A 20,346-nucleotide genomic window follows, 5' to 3' on the forward strand; every position below is an offset into this window, starting at 1 on the left:
CGAGCTGGGCTCTTCTAATATTGACAGATGGCCTCATCCAGAGAGCTACTGACTTCTCGTGCAGAGCCTTTGGCTCAAGTGATTTGGCTGCTGAGACCACAGTGTTAGCATGGTACCGAATTTTTAAAAATGAGAGGGAAGATGACAAGCTTATCTTAGCTGATTAGCCATACACAGCAATGCCAAGGTTTCCAAATTAATAAAAAGCCAACAGCATTACAGATAAATGTATTTTAATTAGGATTAAATACTATCTCAAGGTATCTTGAAATCGCACTTGTACTGTACTAATCAACAGCCAGAGGCAATAAAAAAGTCTGAAAACGTAAAAGTTCTAACATCCAACACATGACAGTAAGTGCTGCCATTTAAAGCGACAAACACCGCTCCCAGGAACAGATATTCTTAGAGGAATAAGTCATAACATTTTTGTATGGACAAAAAAATTTAAATTGAAGACCGGAAGAAATATATTAGTGCCTGCCTTTTTAAAAGTTTTTTTTTTTTACATTAAATACAGTTTTCTTTAAAAGCAAGGTACTTTCTAAATTCATGGTTTATATACTGTATGTACACAAGAGCAGAACATTGTACAGTGTTTTTGGATAAAGCAGCACTAACTAGCTATAAGCTGGTACGGTGTTGCTGAACCAAATGCAAGATGACAAGTTAAGCACTCTAGGAGAAGTATCTCCCTGGTTGGTATAAGAAAAGTAAAGTATCGTGTATGTACAAACTGATTATTCAAACAAATCCCGCAAACTCAACATCATTTGCCATGGAACTGTACATGCTGCAGCTAATCAATGGAAGTCTTACTGCAAGAACTGATCGGAGACACCCGAAGTAACCATTTTCTTTCAGTAACAAAGTGCATTACCCATGCAGAGAGCACTTACGCAAGCCGTCATTGCAACACATCACCCCTGGGGCGCAGGGCTCCAAGGAGAGCGGATTCTTGCTGCAACCTCAAGTCAAGTAGCCACCTGCATTTTTTCACTATACAAAATATGAAATGCCCCAACCAAACCATACCAAATTGAGATTAAAGCTACATTATTAAGTATCTGTATGTGCACTCCGCCTTTCTGCAGACAGTTACAGATTAAAGCAGAAAGTTTGCACCCAAGTATCACCAGTTCAGACTAAAATGGACTGGCAGTGATTTCCATAATTAGTGCAACATTAACTCCTATACTTTATCAAACTGACTTGCTGTTCTTCAGATGCACAACGTGCTTATTCAGGTTTTACAAAAACAGACAAACCAGAAGGTTGTGCAGAAAACTGGTTTCAGGTTTGTAGACACTTTTTTTTTTAAGTCTACCCCATTAAAAACCCACCAAACTTAGAAATAGCTTGTGCCCTGGTTCAAAGTCAATTGCCTCAAAAAATGACTTTTTTTATTCTAGGGTTAGCAGCGGGGCAGAGAGATTAAGGTTGTTCTTGTTACACACACTTTTAATTGTCATTCAGTTTACATCTTCAGAAGAGGTTATTTGCTGTACTTTCAGGATGCTGCTCATCCTTGTCTTAGCCACTACACTGGTTTAAGGAACTGAATGTTTCTTCTTTGATGAGGACAGAAGCGAGACAACTTGTTTCTAAACTGCATCAACTTAAAGTTTCAAGTTTTAATGGTGTAAAAATCTGACATTCAATTACAGTTAAGAGAAACTTGCTACACAGCAAACTGCATCCAAATCTACCAGTTATTGATGGGACCTTTAAATTAACCGTTAACAAGTTATTCAAAGCATCCAGACCTGGAAACATCAGATCACCCAGCCAGTGAGCCAGCAACTCCCTCCCCCTTTTTCATGAGGTTTTAACAAATGCAACTGATGTGACCTTAGCGCTGGAGCCAATGACTTCCATTGGTTAACTCCAATACCCAAAAGGGCTAGGGAGATCCTGTGTTAAGCCCAATGCAATATGCATTAGTGTCATGGAGCAGGAAGATCCCAGTGTCTACTTGTTAAAGTTCACACAAACCATACAGATACAGACAGGGTAAAACAGAGACTCAAAAGGATCCATTATGCTTGAAGAAAATTCCAAATAAAATGACATCTTCTGCACAGCCCAGCCTCAGACACAGCCACACCTTTATCTAGTATAATAAACTCTGTAGTAAACTGTTTTTGACCTCCATAGAGAGTAGGAGTTGTCAAATTTAAGGAGATAAACTCCTCTCCCTGGGTACTGGTGGCTGCCAGCATACACTTCTTCATGACAGTCTCGTCTGTACACAGGCACTATTTCATCTAGCTGAGGCTTGTTGGCATTCTTTTTGGCTTTTTCTTCACTGCTAGTATTTTCTGCAAGGAAGAAAAAAAAAAGGTGTCAGTTAACATGGGTGGATGCTTTACAAGAGAAAGTCAGACTGATCTGTAGTGGACAAGGCACTCTTTGTTAGTTTGAAAATCAGATGGGTCAAAGGGGTTCATACCAAGGCTATAGCTAAAGGATTCAAAAGCAGGAGGAACACTAAGCACGCTCACTTCATCATGAATTTTACGGTTCTGTATTAAAACCCACCACACGCATCTCCCCAGCACAGCTGGGACAGTTTGTAGAGATGCCAAGCTCTAGTTTTCATGAAGCCTTTACCCCACGTTGACTGCTACTGATCTGACATACTTACTACTACTGATTACTTAGTAGTAATATCCAGAAGGCCACTGCTTCCTATGTCAGAGCAGTTCCTTCTAAAGCAAGTCACATGCTCATTTCAAAACTTTTTTTTCTGATGGCATGCTAAACTCCCCTGTAGGTAAAGGCTGTGACGTGTGTCCCGGCCACTATCAGGAATTGCTCTTTTAAGCTGTTTTGTTGAAGCCTCAAGGAAACTTCCTCCCTAGAAAACATTCGTGAACAGCAGGACAGGATTTTTCTTAAGGTTTTCAGTGTGCAGATCCACTATGCTCTATTATGGCACGGGTTTCAATCTAGCTTACTGAATAGCTGAATTGGACAAGAGGGCTCACTAAGGAGTAAGTAAAACTTAGGAAAAGGATTTCCTCACCCTCAATTGCTTTAACCTATCTGTGACCAAATGAGGTGACTGAAGTTACTTTCAGAATTGCACTTCCTATTCAAAATTGAAGACAAGATTCCAGCTAGATGGAAGCTCAGGGAACTAGGAGATTACACAAGACAGTGGGGGTTTCCCCCATGGCAAGCTCTGTAGGACTGGCAGTTTATACAATTAAGCATGTTTACCTTCTTCTTCATCCTCATCATCACTGGATTCGCTGACATGCACACTGACTGCAGTATTAGGGGAGTCTGTCCATTCAAAATACACCCCAAAACCAATGTCATAATTGTCTGTAGCAAACTCCCAAAAGAGGTAAGACCCCTCTTCATGAGTTGGTACTCTAACTGTAACCACTTCTCCTCGGCCCACGGTGATCACAGAGTCTGCATCCTGCCGGATTTTTTCCTTGAAGTCTTTTATCTGGGGTCGTGTCCACATCGATGGGGCAGCTATCACTGGAACAGAATCTGGAGAGAGGGGGAAAAATATCTCAGTTAAGCTTTTGTTTCAGTCATTTATGTTGCTTGCTTAAGCGTGCTTTAGGGGCACTTGAGGACAACAAGCATCAGAGTTGCTTCTAAGTAATTTTTTTTTTTTTACTGAAGAAACAACTTTTCACAGGTTAAGAGTTGCATGAAATGCAATGCAAGTTTAGATATAACCATGCACACAAATCCTACCAGTATACCCATCTGCTACATTCAAACTGACAGTGCTTAGCAGAAAAGACTCAGAAGGCAGACGTACTGCTACAGGTGACGGGGTTACATTGCAGAGAACCCTTCATTGAAAGGATCTTTAACGCGACAGAACCAGAGGTTGTGATTTGTCTAGAAATTGTCAAATATTGACTAAAATTACTGAACACCTCACTATGCAGACAGGGACCATGCTAGTGTTGGTTCCACACTGGGATCCAAGCAAGTCTTTTGAGGACTACTCATTGCGGATGAAAGTACAGGGGTAACACCCAGAAATACCAGTGATGAGAGAGCTGCTGGGAGGCTACTTTTCCTGCTCCACTTCTACAGCTTCCTAGAAGCTGTCTGAAGAAGGTGGGAAATGCGAGGGGACAGAAGTCCGGACTGCACATAGGACAGGGCTAAGCCACAGCATTCAGAGAGAGTAAGAAGGATTTGGCTTTATTTTAATCTGCAAGGCTAAATCAACACTCAGTTTTGACCTGAGTTCAAGTAAGTTTGAACATATTTCTGCACAGAACCGCTTTCTGCTACAACTTTTACGCTCCTTTCCTTCAAGTCAAGAGTGAAAGGAGGTTCTGGATCCCATCCACTTTGCTTGAAATGCTTTTGCTGCTTCCCCTTTCCCACCCCCAAAAGCTTAGTTTTGCCTGTGCAATATTGTTCTCCCTTGAGAGAAACTGGACCCAGGAATCAAACCTAGCTCTTGCATAGCCCAATGAAGCCAAGCAAAGAGCCATAGTAACCATACTTAAGACATCTGAATCCTAAGAAAGGCTTCCGCTATTTATTTTTAATTAAGGAATCTAGCTAGTCCTACCTTTTGGTCCATTCTCCAGTGCCTCTTCCAAAGCCTCTGGATCCAGCTCTTTTTCAGGGCTGTCTGCATGTGCACTGGCCTGCCCATTAACAGATGGGGTGTCCCCTGGGGCAGGTGCATTCACCTTCGATGCAGTAGTCAGAGGAGTCCCTGTCGCTGCCACAACCGCCTCCTGCTGTTTTTGTAAGGCTGCCTAAAATGACAGAAATTAAGTTAAGTAAAACCAAAACCTCCCAAGATGTCTCCCACTTCCAGCAGACAGTATAAAGACACTTCAAAGAAAAAACCTCCCCCTGCACCCCATGAGGAGGCTTGACACAAAAGACCAGAAGCAGCACACATTAATCAGTGAAAGTTACATGTACTTAGTATCAGGGGAAGTGAAGTCACTTTGTTCTAGGCTGGTGGATACAACCTGAAGAAAAAGATTCGATTTTCAAGTTAATTAGGGCACACACAATAAACTCTTGCACTTAACTACAGAAGTTCTGCTTTTCAGTAACTCCTGTAACATTTCTTTCAAAATTGAAAGTGACGACTTGTTTGCTGGTTTTCACCAGTGGGCTGAAAGGGTTCTGGCCTGAGATCATCCAGGTCTAAAAAGAACTGGAATTATTTAAAGTCTATTAAGTACTTTGTCAATTTGTGAGTTAACTTGCTGAACAGGGTTCTCTATCAAATCCACGACACCTGACAAAGGCAGTTATTTAATATGAAAGCAGGAAGCGTAAGAGCCACAAGGACTGTGAGAAGAGTTATTCAAGCTCAGAGGTGCTGCTTTTACAACACGACTTATGTACATTGAAACTCTTTAGACAGAATTTATCATGCTGTCCCTGTGCAAAGGATTAACTACACCTAAAAAGAGATTATACAAGGTAACAATCATCCTTTTGGATTTAAGCAGGATGCATTATCCCTTTAGCTTCAAGGCTTACTCCCCCGCCTCTAGTTATCAGTACAGAGCTATTACATACACTTTTTTGTTGGGGCAGGGAAAAGGTATAATTGACAGTACCATTCTTTGAAGAATAACCTAATAAGCACATGATTTTGATGAATGAATGGAATATAGGTATCCTGAAGGAGTTTGAGGACAATATAGTCAAATATCAGTTAGATTTCAAATTTGAACAATTGTACAGATGCTGCCCAGATACACCTTCTACTAAAGAAGTCCTATTCAGTGATTCAATGTAGAGTGGTGAGAACTTTTCTAGAAAACTATTGCATATAGCCTTTCCAAAATTAATCATATCAGAAGCTGATCTGTAAGCAACCATGACAGATCAGCACTTTTTAACCGTACTAACGGATCCCAAGGCAGCTGAGTTACAGGCATCCAGAAGGAAAGTACTCCTCAGAAGTGTTACAGAGGCTACGTGAGTCTTCAGGAAAGTCCAAAGTAGAATTAGATAATTTTAGCTCTGTTATACGCTTCTTCTCTACAAGAGTTGTCCAAGTAGAGATTTGAAAGATAAGCTTCATTGCCTGGCAGGCTTAGTATTTTGTAAGCCACTCTAAAGAAAAGGCTGTTTTGCCCTGGGTCTCGGAGGGCATTAGTCTTCTGTACATCGAAAGCAGACAGCCATGATTGAAAGGAGCAGTGCTGATAGCATTGAAGAATATTGGCAGCAGCATCTCTGACACCTCAGACTCAAGGGAGTAGTATCAATTACAGAAGGCATCAAGGACAAGAGGAAATGGCCTCAAGTTGCACCAGGGGAAGTTTAGATTGGATATTAGAACAAATTTCTTCACCAAAAGGGTTGTCAAGCATTGGAACAGGCTGCCCAGGGAAGTGGTTGAGTCACCATCCCTGGAGGCATTTAAAAGCCGTGTAGACGTGGCACTTAGGGACATGGTTTAGTGGTGGACTTGGCAGCGTTAGGTTTACGGTTGGAGTCAATGATCTTAAAGGTCTTTTCCAACCTAAATGATCCTATGACAAGACTGATGAGGCTGTAACTTTTGCTTACCACTATGACACCGAAGCATTGGTACCAAGGTAGCATTAAGCTTCAAGAGTAACTATTACAGGGCAGGAAACCTCTGACTTTCCTTTACCACTTCAACTCCATCAAATGATGGTTTGGGTTGGAAGGGACCTCTAAAGATCATCTAGTCCAATGCCCCTGCCATGGGCGGGGACATCTTTCACTAGGTCAGGTTGCTCAAAGTTGTTGTCAGGTTGCTGCCTAACCTGACCTTGAACACTTCCAATGGCGGGGCATCCCAACTTCTCTGGACAACCTGGTCCAGTGTCTCACCACCCTCCATTGTAAAAAATTTCTTCCTTATGTCCAATCTAAACCTTCCCTCTTTTAGTTTAAAACCATTGCCCCTTGTCCTGTCACTACAAGCCCTGGTAAAAAGTCTTTCTCCATCTTTCTTATAAGCCCCTTTTAAGTATTGAAAGGCCACAATAAGGTCTCCCTAGAGCCTTCTCCTCCAGGCTAAACCACCCCAACTCTCTCAGCCTTTCCTCACAGGAGAGGAGTTCCAGCCCTCTGATCATTTTTGTGGCCTTCCTCTGGACCTGCTCTAACAGGTCCATGTCTGTCTTGTACTGGGGACCCCAGAGCTGGATACAGGACTCCAGGTGGGGTCTCATGAGAGCTGAGTAGAGGGGGAGAACTATCTCCCTCAGGCTTCTGCCCACGCTTCTTTTTATGCAGCCTGGAATATGATTGGCTTTCTGGGCTGCAAGTGCACATTGCCAGCTCATATCTAGTTTTTCATCCACCAGTATCCCCAAGTCCATCTCTGTAGGGCTGCTCTCAATCCATTAATCCCAGAGTCTATATTGATACTGGGGGGTTGTCCCTACCCAGGTGCAGGACCTTGCACTTGGCCTTGTTGAACTTTCTGAGGTTCACATGGGCCACATGGGTTCACATGGATTCCTTCCTTGGACAGTTCTTTGCTGAGGGCATCAGTCTCATCAAAATACAGATGACTTCATAGGAAGTTAGTTACTGAATTTTAGGTCTTTAGCTCAAGAATAGACTTCAGACTGGCAGTTATAGGCCATTTAAGATTCAGGTCCTGCCCAGAGAGGTCAGACATACTAGAGTCTGAGGTCTGGCTTACATCTGTTTAAGGCACTTACAGATGGACATCCTTGAACTTTAAAATAACTTGAGATGTGCATACAGCACATTTGCCAGAGATGCAAGATTCCCCTAAACAGAGAAGTAGCCTTTCAAGCCCAGGCACAAAACCCTTGCAAAGAAGTAAGGTACTACTGCCACCCATTGCTACCAGAAATATGAAAGTCTGTCCTCCCACCCAAACCATGAGAAGTCTATTGCAGGCAAGCAAATTAATTAGATACTGATGTCAGACAACAGATGCAAAAGGAGAGAGAAGTCAGTAGTGCTCAAGTTGACAGGGAGGAGTATCTCAAACCCAGTAGTGATGCGACAGGGCTGCATGCACGTTCAGCTGGAAACGCATAGCTGACCAAAGCCTGCTGCTCTGCACAGATCTTCAGGTGCGATACCTATATGGAGAATCACTTGAATAGGTTTGTTCATGCTCAGATGCATTGGTATGTACCCCCTTTAAATTACACACACAATAGATGCTGCAGCAGAGCGCTTCACATTTGGTCTCCAAGTATTGAACAAAGTAATTAAAGGCTGCTTTAAATTTTCTTAACTAACAGCTGCTTCAGAAAACTACTCGAACAGATTAAATAAGGGGCTTTGGTGTTTGAATCTGAAGCAGCATGAGTCACTAAACACTCTCTCTCCTTGTAGCAATTAGCTTTTCAAGGGGATAAGGGTAGACAAGTTAACATTTCCCAAAGACAGCCTGGGACACAAAATCTAAGTTTCTCAGCTGGTCGGCCATACCTGTTGCTGTGCAAGCTGGACTTGATACAACTGCTGCATGTATTGTTGATAATGCTGTTCCTGGAGCTGCCGAATTAGGATCTGCTGCTGTTCATAGTTGCCCGGATACTGCTGGGCTGCATACTGCTGGAACTGAATGGCAGTCTGGGAGTTCAGTGCTGCCATTATCTGTTGCCTAGATTGGTGGGAGGAGGGTAGGAAGGTTACAAGCAGCTGAGGGTATTGGGGAAATCCCTGTACTTAAGTGATTTAAGTGGCCTCAAAGACAGTTAATTCAATTCCTGCAAAAACCAATTAAAACAAATCTACATAATAGAGCAGAGCCCAGAGGTAATGCAAATCTGAATTTTGCCTAAAAAATATGCTCAGAATATAAAGAAGGGAGCAACAATTTCTACCCAATGTTTGAAAACATCAAATGTTAAAAAACCCAAGAGCTCTTACATAATTCTCAATCTCTAGTCTGATAAAGAGGTAGTGCTAGAAAAAAATCCGTGACTAAATTTCTCAAACAAGCAAGGGAAAAAAACCACATTTGGTTCCTCCAGAAAATATGCAGAAACCGTCTTTCTAGCAGCCCTTCTACAAATATTGGTAAGAACAGACCTGCTGTGGTACAGCATACCAATGCTTTTTGGTAAGTCTAAGAAAACCACACCACATTACTATCTTAATTTCCCAGGACAGTATGCAAACAGATATGAAAAGCATGACTGACCGTGACTTAATTCAGGAACAGAAAAAACACTGCCAAATAGGGCATCTCTGTCTCCAATAAACTCAACTGCTGAAACTTCAGGAGGAACACAGGGGTTACTTATGCACAGGCTCAGTTTTCCTCCTCTCTCCAAAGGGCTAATGGAAGCTATATAGTAAAAAACTAACTAGATCCAGAGTTTTTGTCCCACATTACGTCCATCAGTGACCAGCTATCAATGCTTCAGAGGAAGAAGGAAGTATCACACAAATGCAGGAGTAATTCTTTGCCTCCTGCCCTTCTTCCTTCCCCCAAAATAATTCTCTAAAAGCTCCAGTATTAGACTGGTTTGTATCCTAAAAGGCAAGATTTACTGTTTCAGCAAAACTGTGACCACTTTAGATACACTTGGCCTGTATATATGTATCCATATTTCTTTTCTGTCTAAATTCTTTATCTCTGTAACCTGTTACAACCACTTAATACACAACTGCTACTCATGTAAAAAAGTAATCTCTTAACTTCAAGGTATACCACACTCCTTGTTACTTAGCACTGTGCAACATTTTTCTGTTGTATTCTCTGTGCATTTATGTCTGTGTTTTACACTCCTCTGGCTCTCACAGTGCTAAACAAACAGTAAAACTTGTGGATTAATTATTTGTTCCCTTCTCAAAACCACTACATAGCAAGCGCAGGATCTACTTCAGAGACACCCCTGCAAAGACATTTTTATTATTGAAAATGATTGCTGACTGATGTGGAACAGCTTTGATGATTTACTATTCTCTTACATATTACATGTGCAATGCTGGATTCATGTTTTCAGCATCTGGATATGATGGGAACAATGAAATATAACTAGAGCTGTATATTCTAAGTAAACAACTTAATTCAGGCTACAGAGGTTAACTGCATTTGAACATGGAATTTTTAACTCCTTTTAGAAAGGTGCTAAGATCCAGTGATTGCCAGTGTACAAGTGAGATTTGCAGACGCTTCACACTTCCTAGAAAGGGAGCACCTTTAAGTAGGTAATGTTAGACTACGAAGTTAGAAAATTTCAGCCATGCATTCAAAAGACCCCAGTGAACTGCAGTTATCCTTTTTCAAGGCTCTGCCTTCTGTGAAAGGATAGAAACTTTCAAGTCACAGTTCAAACAACACTTCCAGTTGGACACGTAACTCCGCTCAGTTGAGTGCGGCATTAATCATTTAAGAAGCAGAGCCACAAGTTTTCATGAGGTGCAGCCCTTGAACCCAAAAATCTCCAGAGCTTCTCTTTAAACAAAGCTTCTCTGGCACTTTCATCTGAGAAGGCTGCATACAATAACACGTTAAGATAATTATTCTCTGTAAACTGTGTCCCTCTTAACTAAGGATGCAAATGTCACCACCAGACTCGAGTGCTCTGAACTTCAGGTATTCAATTCTAGCATAACTATTTACACAGAGAGATACAATTGTCTCAAGCGCAAGGCAGTTATTTTCTTTGAAGTGCTGTTTGTTTCAGCTACTCACTTCTGTTGTTCCATCCGAAGTCGTTCCTCCTCTATTCTCCTCCTCTCTTCTTCTTCTCTTCTCAGTCTTTCCTCTTCTTCTCGCCTACGTTTTTCTTCTTCTTTTTGTAAACGCTCACGCTCCTCTTCTTCACGCCGCCTTCGTTCTTCCTCTTCTCTTCTGCAACATCCACTCAATAAGCTATTTCAGCATTCCTACAGTCCTAGGATGAGTTATTTTCAACATGCTGTAACCTGCCTTTTGCCTGCCCAATAAGGCTTTTTGTTTGGTATCATCTCCTCCCACTTCAATTTGACTGGAGAAGTGTCTTATTGGACACAAGAAGAAAAAATGTTTAGTTTTACTGCACTGTGCAGTATGACAAGTGTAAATTCTATATTATAATTTGATATTCATTCTAACCTGTTACTATACTATCCTTAGCAGAGAGCAGTAGAAAAAATTGTCTAGAAACCTCAAATACATCTTCCAAGCTTTAACATATGTTCAATAATTACATGGATTTTATAGTTTAATAATCACATGATATGTAAGTGATAGTAGAAGATAGCCTTTGTCAAATTGCTAACCCATACTAGAAGAGGAGTTCAAAGCACCTGACAATTTCATGTTCCGTATATGTTTAGCCCACAGACATATCAGGGCAGATGTTTTGTGAAGTGTGTATTTCTTAAACAGATGACGATATCAGCAAAACTTTAAAAACTCCTTATATTCTAGGTGTCTTCACCTCAGAAACAATCATTCATTACTGGCAACGTAAAAAGGCTTAAAGAGATCAAATGGTACCACAGCCACCTAAACTTCAAGCATTTCTCTTGCCAAGACGACTTCAACCTAAGCTAGCTATGACACTGTCCGTAAGTCAAGAGTTATACACTCAATATACTCCAACACCAAAGGACTCAAACATTACCTTTTCTTTTCTTGTTCTTCTTTCTCTATCTTGTGGGAAGTGACATACGTTGAAAACAAGTGGCAGCACCTATTCAGGAGCTTAACAAATTCTGTCATAGCTTTTTGCTTTGACATGTTTCCAAGGGCAGCCCATTCCTTCCTGAGAGAGAGAAATCAGCTGAAATAACAGAAGACTCAACTCTTTTCAAGTCAGTAGTGAACTCTGAGAACCCAACAAAGAAAAAAAAGTTGGGAGACCAGGGACCAAACTTTATCATACGCAGTTTCAGAGAACCAACAATTTTCTCCCATTCAAAGACAGACCTTAAACCTGTAGGTTTCAGCGCTCTCTTCTGCCTGCACCAGAACAACCCTTTCACACAGACATAACTGAACGCTTCCATGAAATCTCATACATACCATTGACCCTACTTTGAATTCTGAACTACATCCAAAAATTTCCCAGATAGAAATGGACCTTAAATATTTTTTACCCCTCTTCCACTCTAGTTTGTAGGGGAAAAAAAGGCATACGTTTTCCCAGATGAACAAACATGGTAACAACCATAGATTATAGTGCTTGAGTTACTTGAATGCAACAGCCTGGTTCTTCCTAGAGGAAGGCTGTGTCCATATGGGCAAAAGCAGTGCACTGGGTCCAGCTCCGAGAAGCCAGTGCTGTGTTGCACATTGCCTTTACACTAGAAACAGCAACAATGAACATCAGAAGTGCAGCCTGAACTGCAAGCAATACAAGAGACAGGCCTGAGACTGCCCAGATCTCATCAAAATTTACTCAGAGTTTGAACGCATCAGGTATCTGATTTCAGAAGTTAACTTTGATATTAACAAAAGCTATGGTGAATGCTGCTACCATTGGCAAAAGGCTTGGCCTGCTGTAACCCTGATGTAGTGTTAGGATGAAACATGGGCCTGCACATTAATGCACAGCTAACCAAGTCTTAAACTGCTATAAGAAATTGGACTGTTGGCACAGCAGCTTTTCCTAATGTGGTTGAAAAAACCGAATCATCTTCTGTTAGCTCCTTTACTGAACTGTGACTCAGATTTCCAAGATGTATTTGAAGAGGCCACTCTCACTATCTACTACCATACACACACACTGATGCAACCCACATACTTGTTGTCTTATTGCAGAAATTGGATGACGTTTTCTTCAGACAGAAAAAGCAGAGTTAAGATCAACAAGAGCACCAGCCCTTTTACCTTCTATCATTCCCCAGCACATCAAAGAATCCAACTTCAGGACAAGTGTCAGGGTTGTAAGGTCCCAGCAGAACCTGCTTGTGCAGCGCCACAAGTTTGAGTTTTTCTTCGTATGTTGGATGAAAGGCTTTGCCATCCTTTTCTGTAGAAGAAAAGAAAATTTCACTGTTGTGATTAATTGATTAAGCACAGGACAGCAAAGAACATTTTGTATAACCATTTTAATGATTTCTTCCAAAAAAGGAATAAGAAAGTCACAAAAGGTTAGACAAATTAACTCAGTTCTATGTGAATAAAATATAGATCTGTCCAGAAGAAACACATCTAACTTCAGCTGCTGAAACTTAATTATGAAGTGTTTTTCATCATACCATCTAGAGCTAATCTTAGCTAGTAAGTTATCACATAAATATTTGTTAATTAGTTGAATATCATACCATATGGATCTATATCTCCAAAATATTTAAAAGCCTTAACTTGAACTCAAATGCGCCTGCCAAGTCTATTGTAGTGTGGATAGGAAGGATTTTCCACAAAGAAAGATGCAATGTTAACTTTACAGATTGCTCTCCTTTCATGCTCTTCACATCGACGAAGGCAGAACAAGCAAGGTTTAAGGCAAGGAAAACCACAGAGAGGAAAAACTAGAGTTAAGGGAAAGTTTTCCTTGAAGCAATTTGATTGCTGCACTTCGCCAAGGCAGCTGGAATAACCCCTCACAATGAAAAGTCTTAGAGGTGACTCCATCGGCACCAACATGTAGAGAGAGCTCTGGCTGTAAGACACAGGTAACATAAGCCTGAACATAATCAGAATTCTCAATGGCTCCACACCAACGCCCTCTGAAGCGGTCCCGCCACGCATTTACTGGCAAGAAGAGACTTGCCTTGATTTAAAATGATATATGAATTAGTCAGCTAGGACTTACCTCAGCACATTTAAAGTGTCAAAACAAATCAAAGAAACAGGCACCACTATATGTAATTACACTGCTCATTAAGAAAAGACCTTTTTCCTGAACAGAAAAACAAATAAATAAGCATCATCTCCTTTTGGAAAGGCTGTAATGAGGAAGCCATTATCGGATGTAAACAACAGACATTTCACATGACTGTAGTAAATGTAGTACATGCTCTCCATGCAGTCAGGAACCACAGGCAGAGCTGCCACCTAGTCTCCAGCTCTCCTTTTACAGTAAAGGTCACTTTGGACCAAGTTGTTTACAGCCCCAAACTGAACAGTCAAATTTCCACCCAAATTTTAGGGCAGACATTTACATATTGCAAAATTGCTTGGCTGATGCTTGTGAACAGAGTTATTAACAGGAAAAGAAGCAAATCTCAGAACAAAAGAAGAGGGGAAATACCTCTGCTATGGCTTATTGAGAAACTCAATATTATTGAGCAAATAATTCTGAAAATTGGAAACAAACCCAGAGGGAAAGTGTTTGCAGGTCACAGCAAGAAGCTACACTTTTGACAGAGTAAGTTCGGTACGTTACTGGACTTACTCAATTAAAACATTACAAGGAACCACTACATGCATGCCATTAATTTTGAAGCCAGAAAAGCATTTAATCACTTATTATCCATTTCTAATGGCCAACCACACCTTCCAGAATCTCAAGTATTCGCTTTTCTCCCAGTGTCACACAACCTTGCAGCCAATATCTCTTCCAGCTTCAAAAAACGGAAGCCTTTGTCCACAAAAATATCTATTTCCAAAAATACCTGGTGGGGTGGAAAAGTTGGGGGCGGAATGTAAAGACTGAACCAGAGTCTACCCAGTGGTATCCAGTGAAAGGACAAGAGGCAGCGGACGTAAACCGAAATATAGGAAATTCCACTTAAGCATATGAAGTGGCTTTTTTAACTGTGAGAGTGATCAAGCACTGGAACAGGTTGCCCAGAGAGGTTTTGAAGTCTCTGCCCTTGGAGATATTCAAAACCTAAACAGACACAGTCCCGAGAAGCCTGCTCTGAACAGTGAGGGCTGACCTTGACAATCCCCAGAGGTCCCTTCCCACCTCAACAAGTCTGTGACCCTTAAGAGATGCAAATCACTGCATCCTGATAAGTCTTTCCCTGGGTCTCAGGTCTCCTGCTCTCAGGCCACCCAAAGAGTCCTTTGGCTTTTCCTCAATTCTTCACACTTCTCATTTAACTCAGAATTTGCTTATTAGGCAGCAAGCACTTCCATTAGCCTCAATAAACAGCATGCGCTTTGAAATCACACTGAATAACCTGGGGCAGCGTGCCTAAAAGCAAGTCAATTGATAAGGGTATTACACTGAAATTTTGCCAGGCTTCTGAGCGAAGTACACTTCTCAAGGGGGTCCCTATGGCATAATTTACCTTGCACAACCTGTACACCTACAGTTGTCTGCCAAAAACCATAGCTATTTGCTGTACTAGACTGCTACCTAAGCCAGCTTACATCAGTATTTGAACTCACTTCTGAAGAGGGTTAAAGGGGAAAAACACCATTGTTTCCCATGCTATACACAGCACACCTGCATTATCACAGAACAGAGAAGTCAGACCTTAAGCCCTACTATCAAGAGAAGCCAAAACCTGCATTTTGCACCCAAGGGGAGATGAACAAACAAGCTAAGTAAGAGAGGAAAACAGACAGATGAGAAAAATATGAGACAGGCATTCAGTGACTTGTAGATAATGCAGATTAGAAGCAAGCTCTCAGCAGAGTATCTGGAGCCAGTCAAGAGAGTGAAGCTGTATACTAGCTATTTTTCAGTTGAATTCTACAGCATGAACCACACTGTATAATTATCCCAAAGATTTGGAATTGCTGCCGTTAAACTGAACCAGAAGACCTGAAGCCATATGTAGAGTCAAATATGCCAGAGTCCAGACAAGTACAAGTGCCAAATTTATTCAAGCATCCGTAAACATAACATTTAAGTAGGTATTACCCACACATCTAATACAGCTGTCAGGAAGCTGAAGAACATCAAAGAGCTCCAGGGAACACACTGAGAAATCCAAAGGATGCGCAGTACAGCAACTATACAACCCTTCCTATGCCACTGGTATGCCTGACCCAACAGGGCCAGAGAAAGGCTCAGCTTTCTTACAGAAGATTAGGAAACTTCTTTCCCAACAGTACTTCAAACCATCATTCACCCGAAATGGCAATTTCTCAAGTCAACTAAACTCTACGCTTAAGCAAGGGCCATTAACAGATCAAACACAAGTAGTGATTAAGGGGATGGTTACACGAACAAGGCAGGCTATGGACCTATGATGCGTTAGGCATTCTGCAGTAACGGCCCATACATATATACACACACGCATACATACTTCACTGATGACATGAAGTAGTTCACCCAGAACACAGAGAAAGACTGGCTCCCATTCACCGCAAGCTCAGACCTCATTGATGTGTGCCATGAAACCACAACGCTGCATTACTGTGTTGTCACCCCTGAAAGGGAAATCCCTGCACACCTAATATCAGCTATTCAGACTACCGCTCTCCTTGACAGTGGCTACTTTGTTTAGATGCCCGCAAAACTGAGATGCACTGAGGGCAACTCAGTTAAATACTCTGGAAAACCAGTACTTAGAACACCAACGACGCTCCTCGCACTACAGGTAATTAATCATATGCTTGAAGACCACCACTTGTGTCGGCATGCAAACACAACAGAAAGACAAAGCTATAACTAGTAATGAAAAGCAGATAATGGAGGCTTATGTCAGTACGTAGCATTGTACCATTGACATGAATTGGTATAAAACCGCAAATTCAGACTCAAGGGAGTTTAAGAAATATGCTTAAGAAGAGACTGCATCATGCAAGATACTGTTACTACTCCCATGTAACTTCAGATTAATTTTTTCCTGTAAGAAATATGGCACAACATGCTGCAGCTTCCACTCCGACTTCACCTACTGCACTCACTCTAAATGCCTAATTCCTGTGGGATAGCATTCAGTCGAGTCATCTAGAAGAAGATAGAAAACAGTTTATGAACTGCGATTTTCCACCTCATAGCTTTTAAAAGCAGAAGTCACATGTTAATGCTATTCATATGCAAAGTTTTAATGAGCAAGACCAAAACTGAGAAGCACAAGAACTGAATTGCTGCCTGCAGATCCCAGTACACACTCTAACACTCATAATTCCCCTCTCCTGAAGATGTTCTGCAGCAACAGAAGAGATACGAACTGGCCCTTCCAATTAAACGTGATCAAAGCTCAACTTCACATCAAACATAGATACGTTATAGGGGTTTTCATATTCTTGAAAACAAGAGCCTACTTATCTTATGAATTACAATCATGCCATCAAATTAGCCCTCAAAAAAAAAAGATGAAGTCAAACAGTTAATTTAGAATTATGTATTGCTGAGGTTGAATATGCATTCTTGTTAGGATAAGAGGAAATAACTTGGAGCAGTCAAACAAAATTAGAGTACTTAACATACCAGGAGAGCTTTTAGATACCAAAATGATACGGTTTGTATACTGTCTGTCATACTCAAGGGTGCTGCGCTGCAAATCACTTTAGACAGTGCATGAACACTTCAGGGACTGTCATATATTGAAGGTTGGGTGCAATGGTATTTCAATGACAGGATACGGAAAACCATAAAGCCAGGTTGATACTGGAAAAGATTTGCTGGCAGAGCTATGCAAGCCACCCCCTCCTACTGCAGGACACAGCTGACACCTTAAACAAGCTGCCTTTGCTGGCATAGCTCGTACCAAAATAAGCCATCAGAGACACTTCTACTCTGCCAGCTGCCCCGGGGCAGACAATTACAGACAGTCCAAGAGACAAAGAAACATACCCATTTCAGTAACATGACTGTGTTCTCCCCTGTACACTGGATCCAGCACAGCAGAGCAGTTTCTTAATGGCAGCCAAAATGCTGGTCGACCTGAACTAGGCTTGACAGGGCAGTAAGGGAAAGAGCGCGTATTGTAAGGAAGGCTCTTGTTTCTCACAGAAAAATGGACTGGAACACTATTAACCATCTATTTTCTGTGCCTCTATTATTCTGAAAAGCTTTCTTCACAAGCCATTATGGATGCTAAAAAAAGCTAGCGCACATCTCCTGCACAGCCTAAGGCCCGACAGCTGAAGTGACCCAGGGTCAAGCATTTTAGATCTGCTTCTGTCTTTACCAGACAGAATAAAGTAGCTTTTGAGTCTCTTTAACATCCTAGCCTAGTTTCAGTTGTGTTTTTCACATTGTTTATACGCATTCCCACCCTGTCTTGTCTTCGAGCAATTCTGTTACATGCAACATGCCACCACAGACAAGTGTTAGCAGCCATTGTAATAAGCAAATCCGAACTATTTTGATCAGATTCAACTTTTCTAGGAAGAAAGTACATCATGAGTTATAACCAGACAACTCAGTCTGCACACTGAAGCTGAAAGGAAGCTGCTTAATTAGCGAGCGCTGCTTACCCTTTGACCTCACCCAGGGACTCCTCTAGCATCCTGATTCCTTCCGTCCCAATAACCACAGTTAATCCAGATACCATCGTCCTCCCAAACAAGTGCTGCCCTGGGTCACTTGTTTGTTCCATGGTAGCTGTGTGAGTAGGCAATATCATACACTGAGGCATGGATATCAGTTAGCTTTAAGAAAGACAAAGTTTTTCAAAAGATACCCCCCATCTCCAAATCAGTGTTTTTTAGAAAAGTGATCAAAACAAGATCTCAGCATTGACCTATTAACACGGGTCAACCTTCAGATCCCTCATACGTTGCTTCCTGAAGTAAAGGAGGAATCCGTATTTGTTCCTTGGCATCTACAAGGCTGCTAAACAAGCATGCCCACTCCCACAGTTGTTTTGACAGTAGATGCATGAAAATCATTTGGAAACGAGACCAATTATTTTCAGAGCCACACAGATATAGAACAAGCAGGCAGAATCAGTAATCCAAGTATTACAAGCTCCCGTAACTCACCATCACATCTATAAATAAAAATCCTCATGTTATGTCAGTTTCAGCAAAAAAACTACAGATGAAAATATGGGCAATGACTTCATGTGACTTATTCCAGCCGTAAGGATAGAGGAACGAGGTCTTCATTTGGAAAGTCTGACAACTCCATACAATGTGGAAATTTTTCCTCTTATGAGCAAAACCATGCATTACAAGAAATTGCAGGAGGTTAAAAAAGAGCATCAATAAGTTGAAACATGTTGAAATTAAACTTTTAATAAAAGGAAGGCAACAACAAACCCACTGTTGAGACAACAACACAAGAAACTGGAACCTAGACACAAGTAACACTCCACTGACTTTTCACCATCCAAGAAGAGATAAATGTAGAGCATAAATTTCATTAAAACATGAGACATAATAGACATAGGTTATCAATAATGTAGATAAGCTCATTCATAGTGTGTAATTTTTACACTGTAAATACAGGTTCCAGTAGAATATTAAACCCAAGACAAAATGAGACCATGGTTGACTGAGACATGGAATTTGCTACTGCAGAGACATCATGTTTTAAGAACAAACACTCATTAAACCGAACTAGAACTCTTTCAAGCAACTGGTTTTACAGAAAGGGTAGAGTCACAATGCTTCCAACCTGATACCTGGTTGCAGCAGCTTCCGACACAGGAAAAAAAAGGAAAAAAAAAAGACCCTTATGATCCCTTATGGTTCTTACAGCTAAAAAAAAATAAAAATCCCTGTATGTCAGCATGCTAACAAAAAAATTGCTTTGTGGAAGAGCATCAGAACAGGATCAAAGAACCTGGGCTCAAGAAAACTGCTTAGAGCTCTACATGCTCCTAACAACTATCAGGGTGCAAGTCAGCCAAAGTGAAGAAAACAGACAACTTTGTCCTTCTAGCACAGTTTCCACCTGCCACTATGCTTGCCCTCAGAAGAGGCAGCTTTCCTGGGGGGTCATCTAACAACTGACCACCACAAGACTGACCTTTCCAAGTACAGAGTTGTATCTTCCCTAGCGCAGGCGGGTTGCTAGACTCCCTGCTCTGTGCCCCACGTTAAACAGCAGCCGCCTGAAAGCCAGCAAAGCACTGCGAGGTGCTCAAACGCTGTAGCGCAATGTAACGCTACAGCGAATGCAGCTCTTCCTCCAAAAGCACGCAGTCGATTTCCTCCTCTTGAGGAAAGCAAGTGTAGCAAGGTAGCTCCGGCTTCCTGCAGAAGCAAACCTGGCTACAGGGGATCCTAAAACAAATGCTCCGGGTCTATGCCCGTGCGGGCGTTTCGTGGCTCCCTCACACAGCTGCCAGCTGGAGTCACGATGGCAAAGCCAGACTTGAAGTTAGCATCCTGTGGAGACGGCACGACATCTCATGCCAGTATCCGGGCTGTCAGCAGACTCGACAACACTCAGAGAGTGCTCGTCGCCTACGTTTGCGAGGTTTTTCTTCGCATGCCACCAGCAAGGGGTTTTTTCGCTCCGTTTTCAGGTCCGGCGGTGCAAACCCTCCCCAGCGCCTCCCCGGCCCCAGGGAGCGGGCACACCGCGGCCCGGGGCGGCCTCCCGGCTCTTCTCCCGGTCCCCCGCCCCGGCCCACCTCTCGCACCAGGAAAAGCGCATCCCCGCA

The 20,346-nt window shown here is 41.9% G+C and overlaps 1 protein-coding gene across 1 annotated transcript in view; it reads right to left on the reverse strand.

Moving 5' to 3' along the window:
- Window positions 1-216: 216 nt before the first annotated feature.
- Window positions 217-20,346, reverse strand: part of ACBD3 (acyl-CoA binding domain containing 3) — a 41,970-nt gene continuing 21,840 nt past the window's right edge. The window contains exons 5-11 of the mRNA XM_009285582.1: window positions 12,767-12,931; window positions 11,559-11,699; window positions 10,643-10,801; window positions 8,425-8,599; window positions 4,565-4,757; window positions 3,226-3,510; window positions 217-2,321 (exon numbers count right to left, since the gene is read on the reverse strand). Of these exons, the coding sequence (XP_009283857.1) occupies window positions 2,110-2,321; window positions 3,226-3,510; window positions 4,565-4,757; window positions 8,425-8,599; window positions 10,643-10,801; window positions 11,559-11,699; window positions 12,767-12,931 (1,330 nt within the window). The 3' untranslated portion in view covers window positions 217-2,109. The remainder of the gene's footprint in view (window positions 2,322-3,225; window positions 3,511-4,564; window positions 4,758-8,424; window positions 8,600-10,642; window positions 10,802-11,558; window positions 11,700-12,766; window positions 12,932-20,346) is intronic.

The sequence above is a fragment of the Aptenodytes forsteri genome, unplaced genomic scaffold (assembly GCF_000699145.1).
Source record: "Aptenodytes forsteri isolate BGI_AS27 unplaced genomic scaffold, ASM69914v1 Scaffold280, whole genome shotgun sequence".
NCBI lineage: Eukaryota > Metazoa > Chordata > Aves > Sphenisciformes > Spheniscidae > Aptenodytes > Aptenodytes forsteri.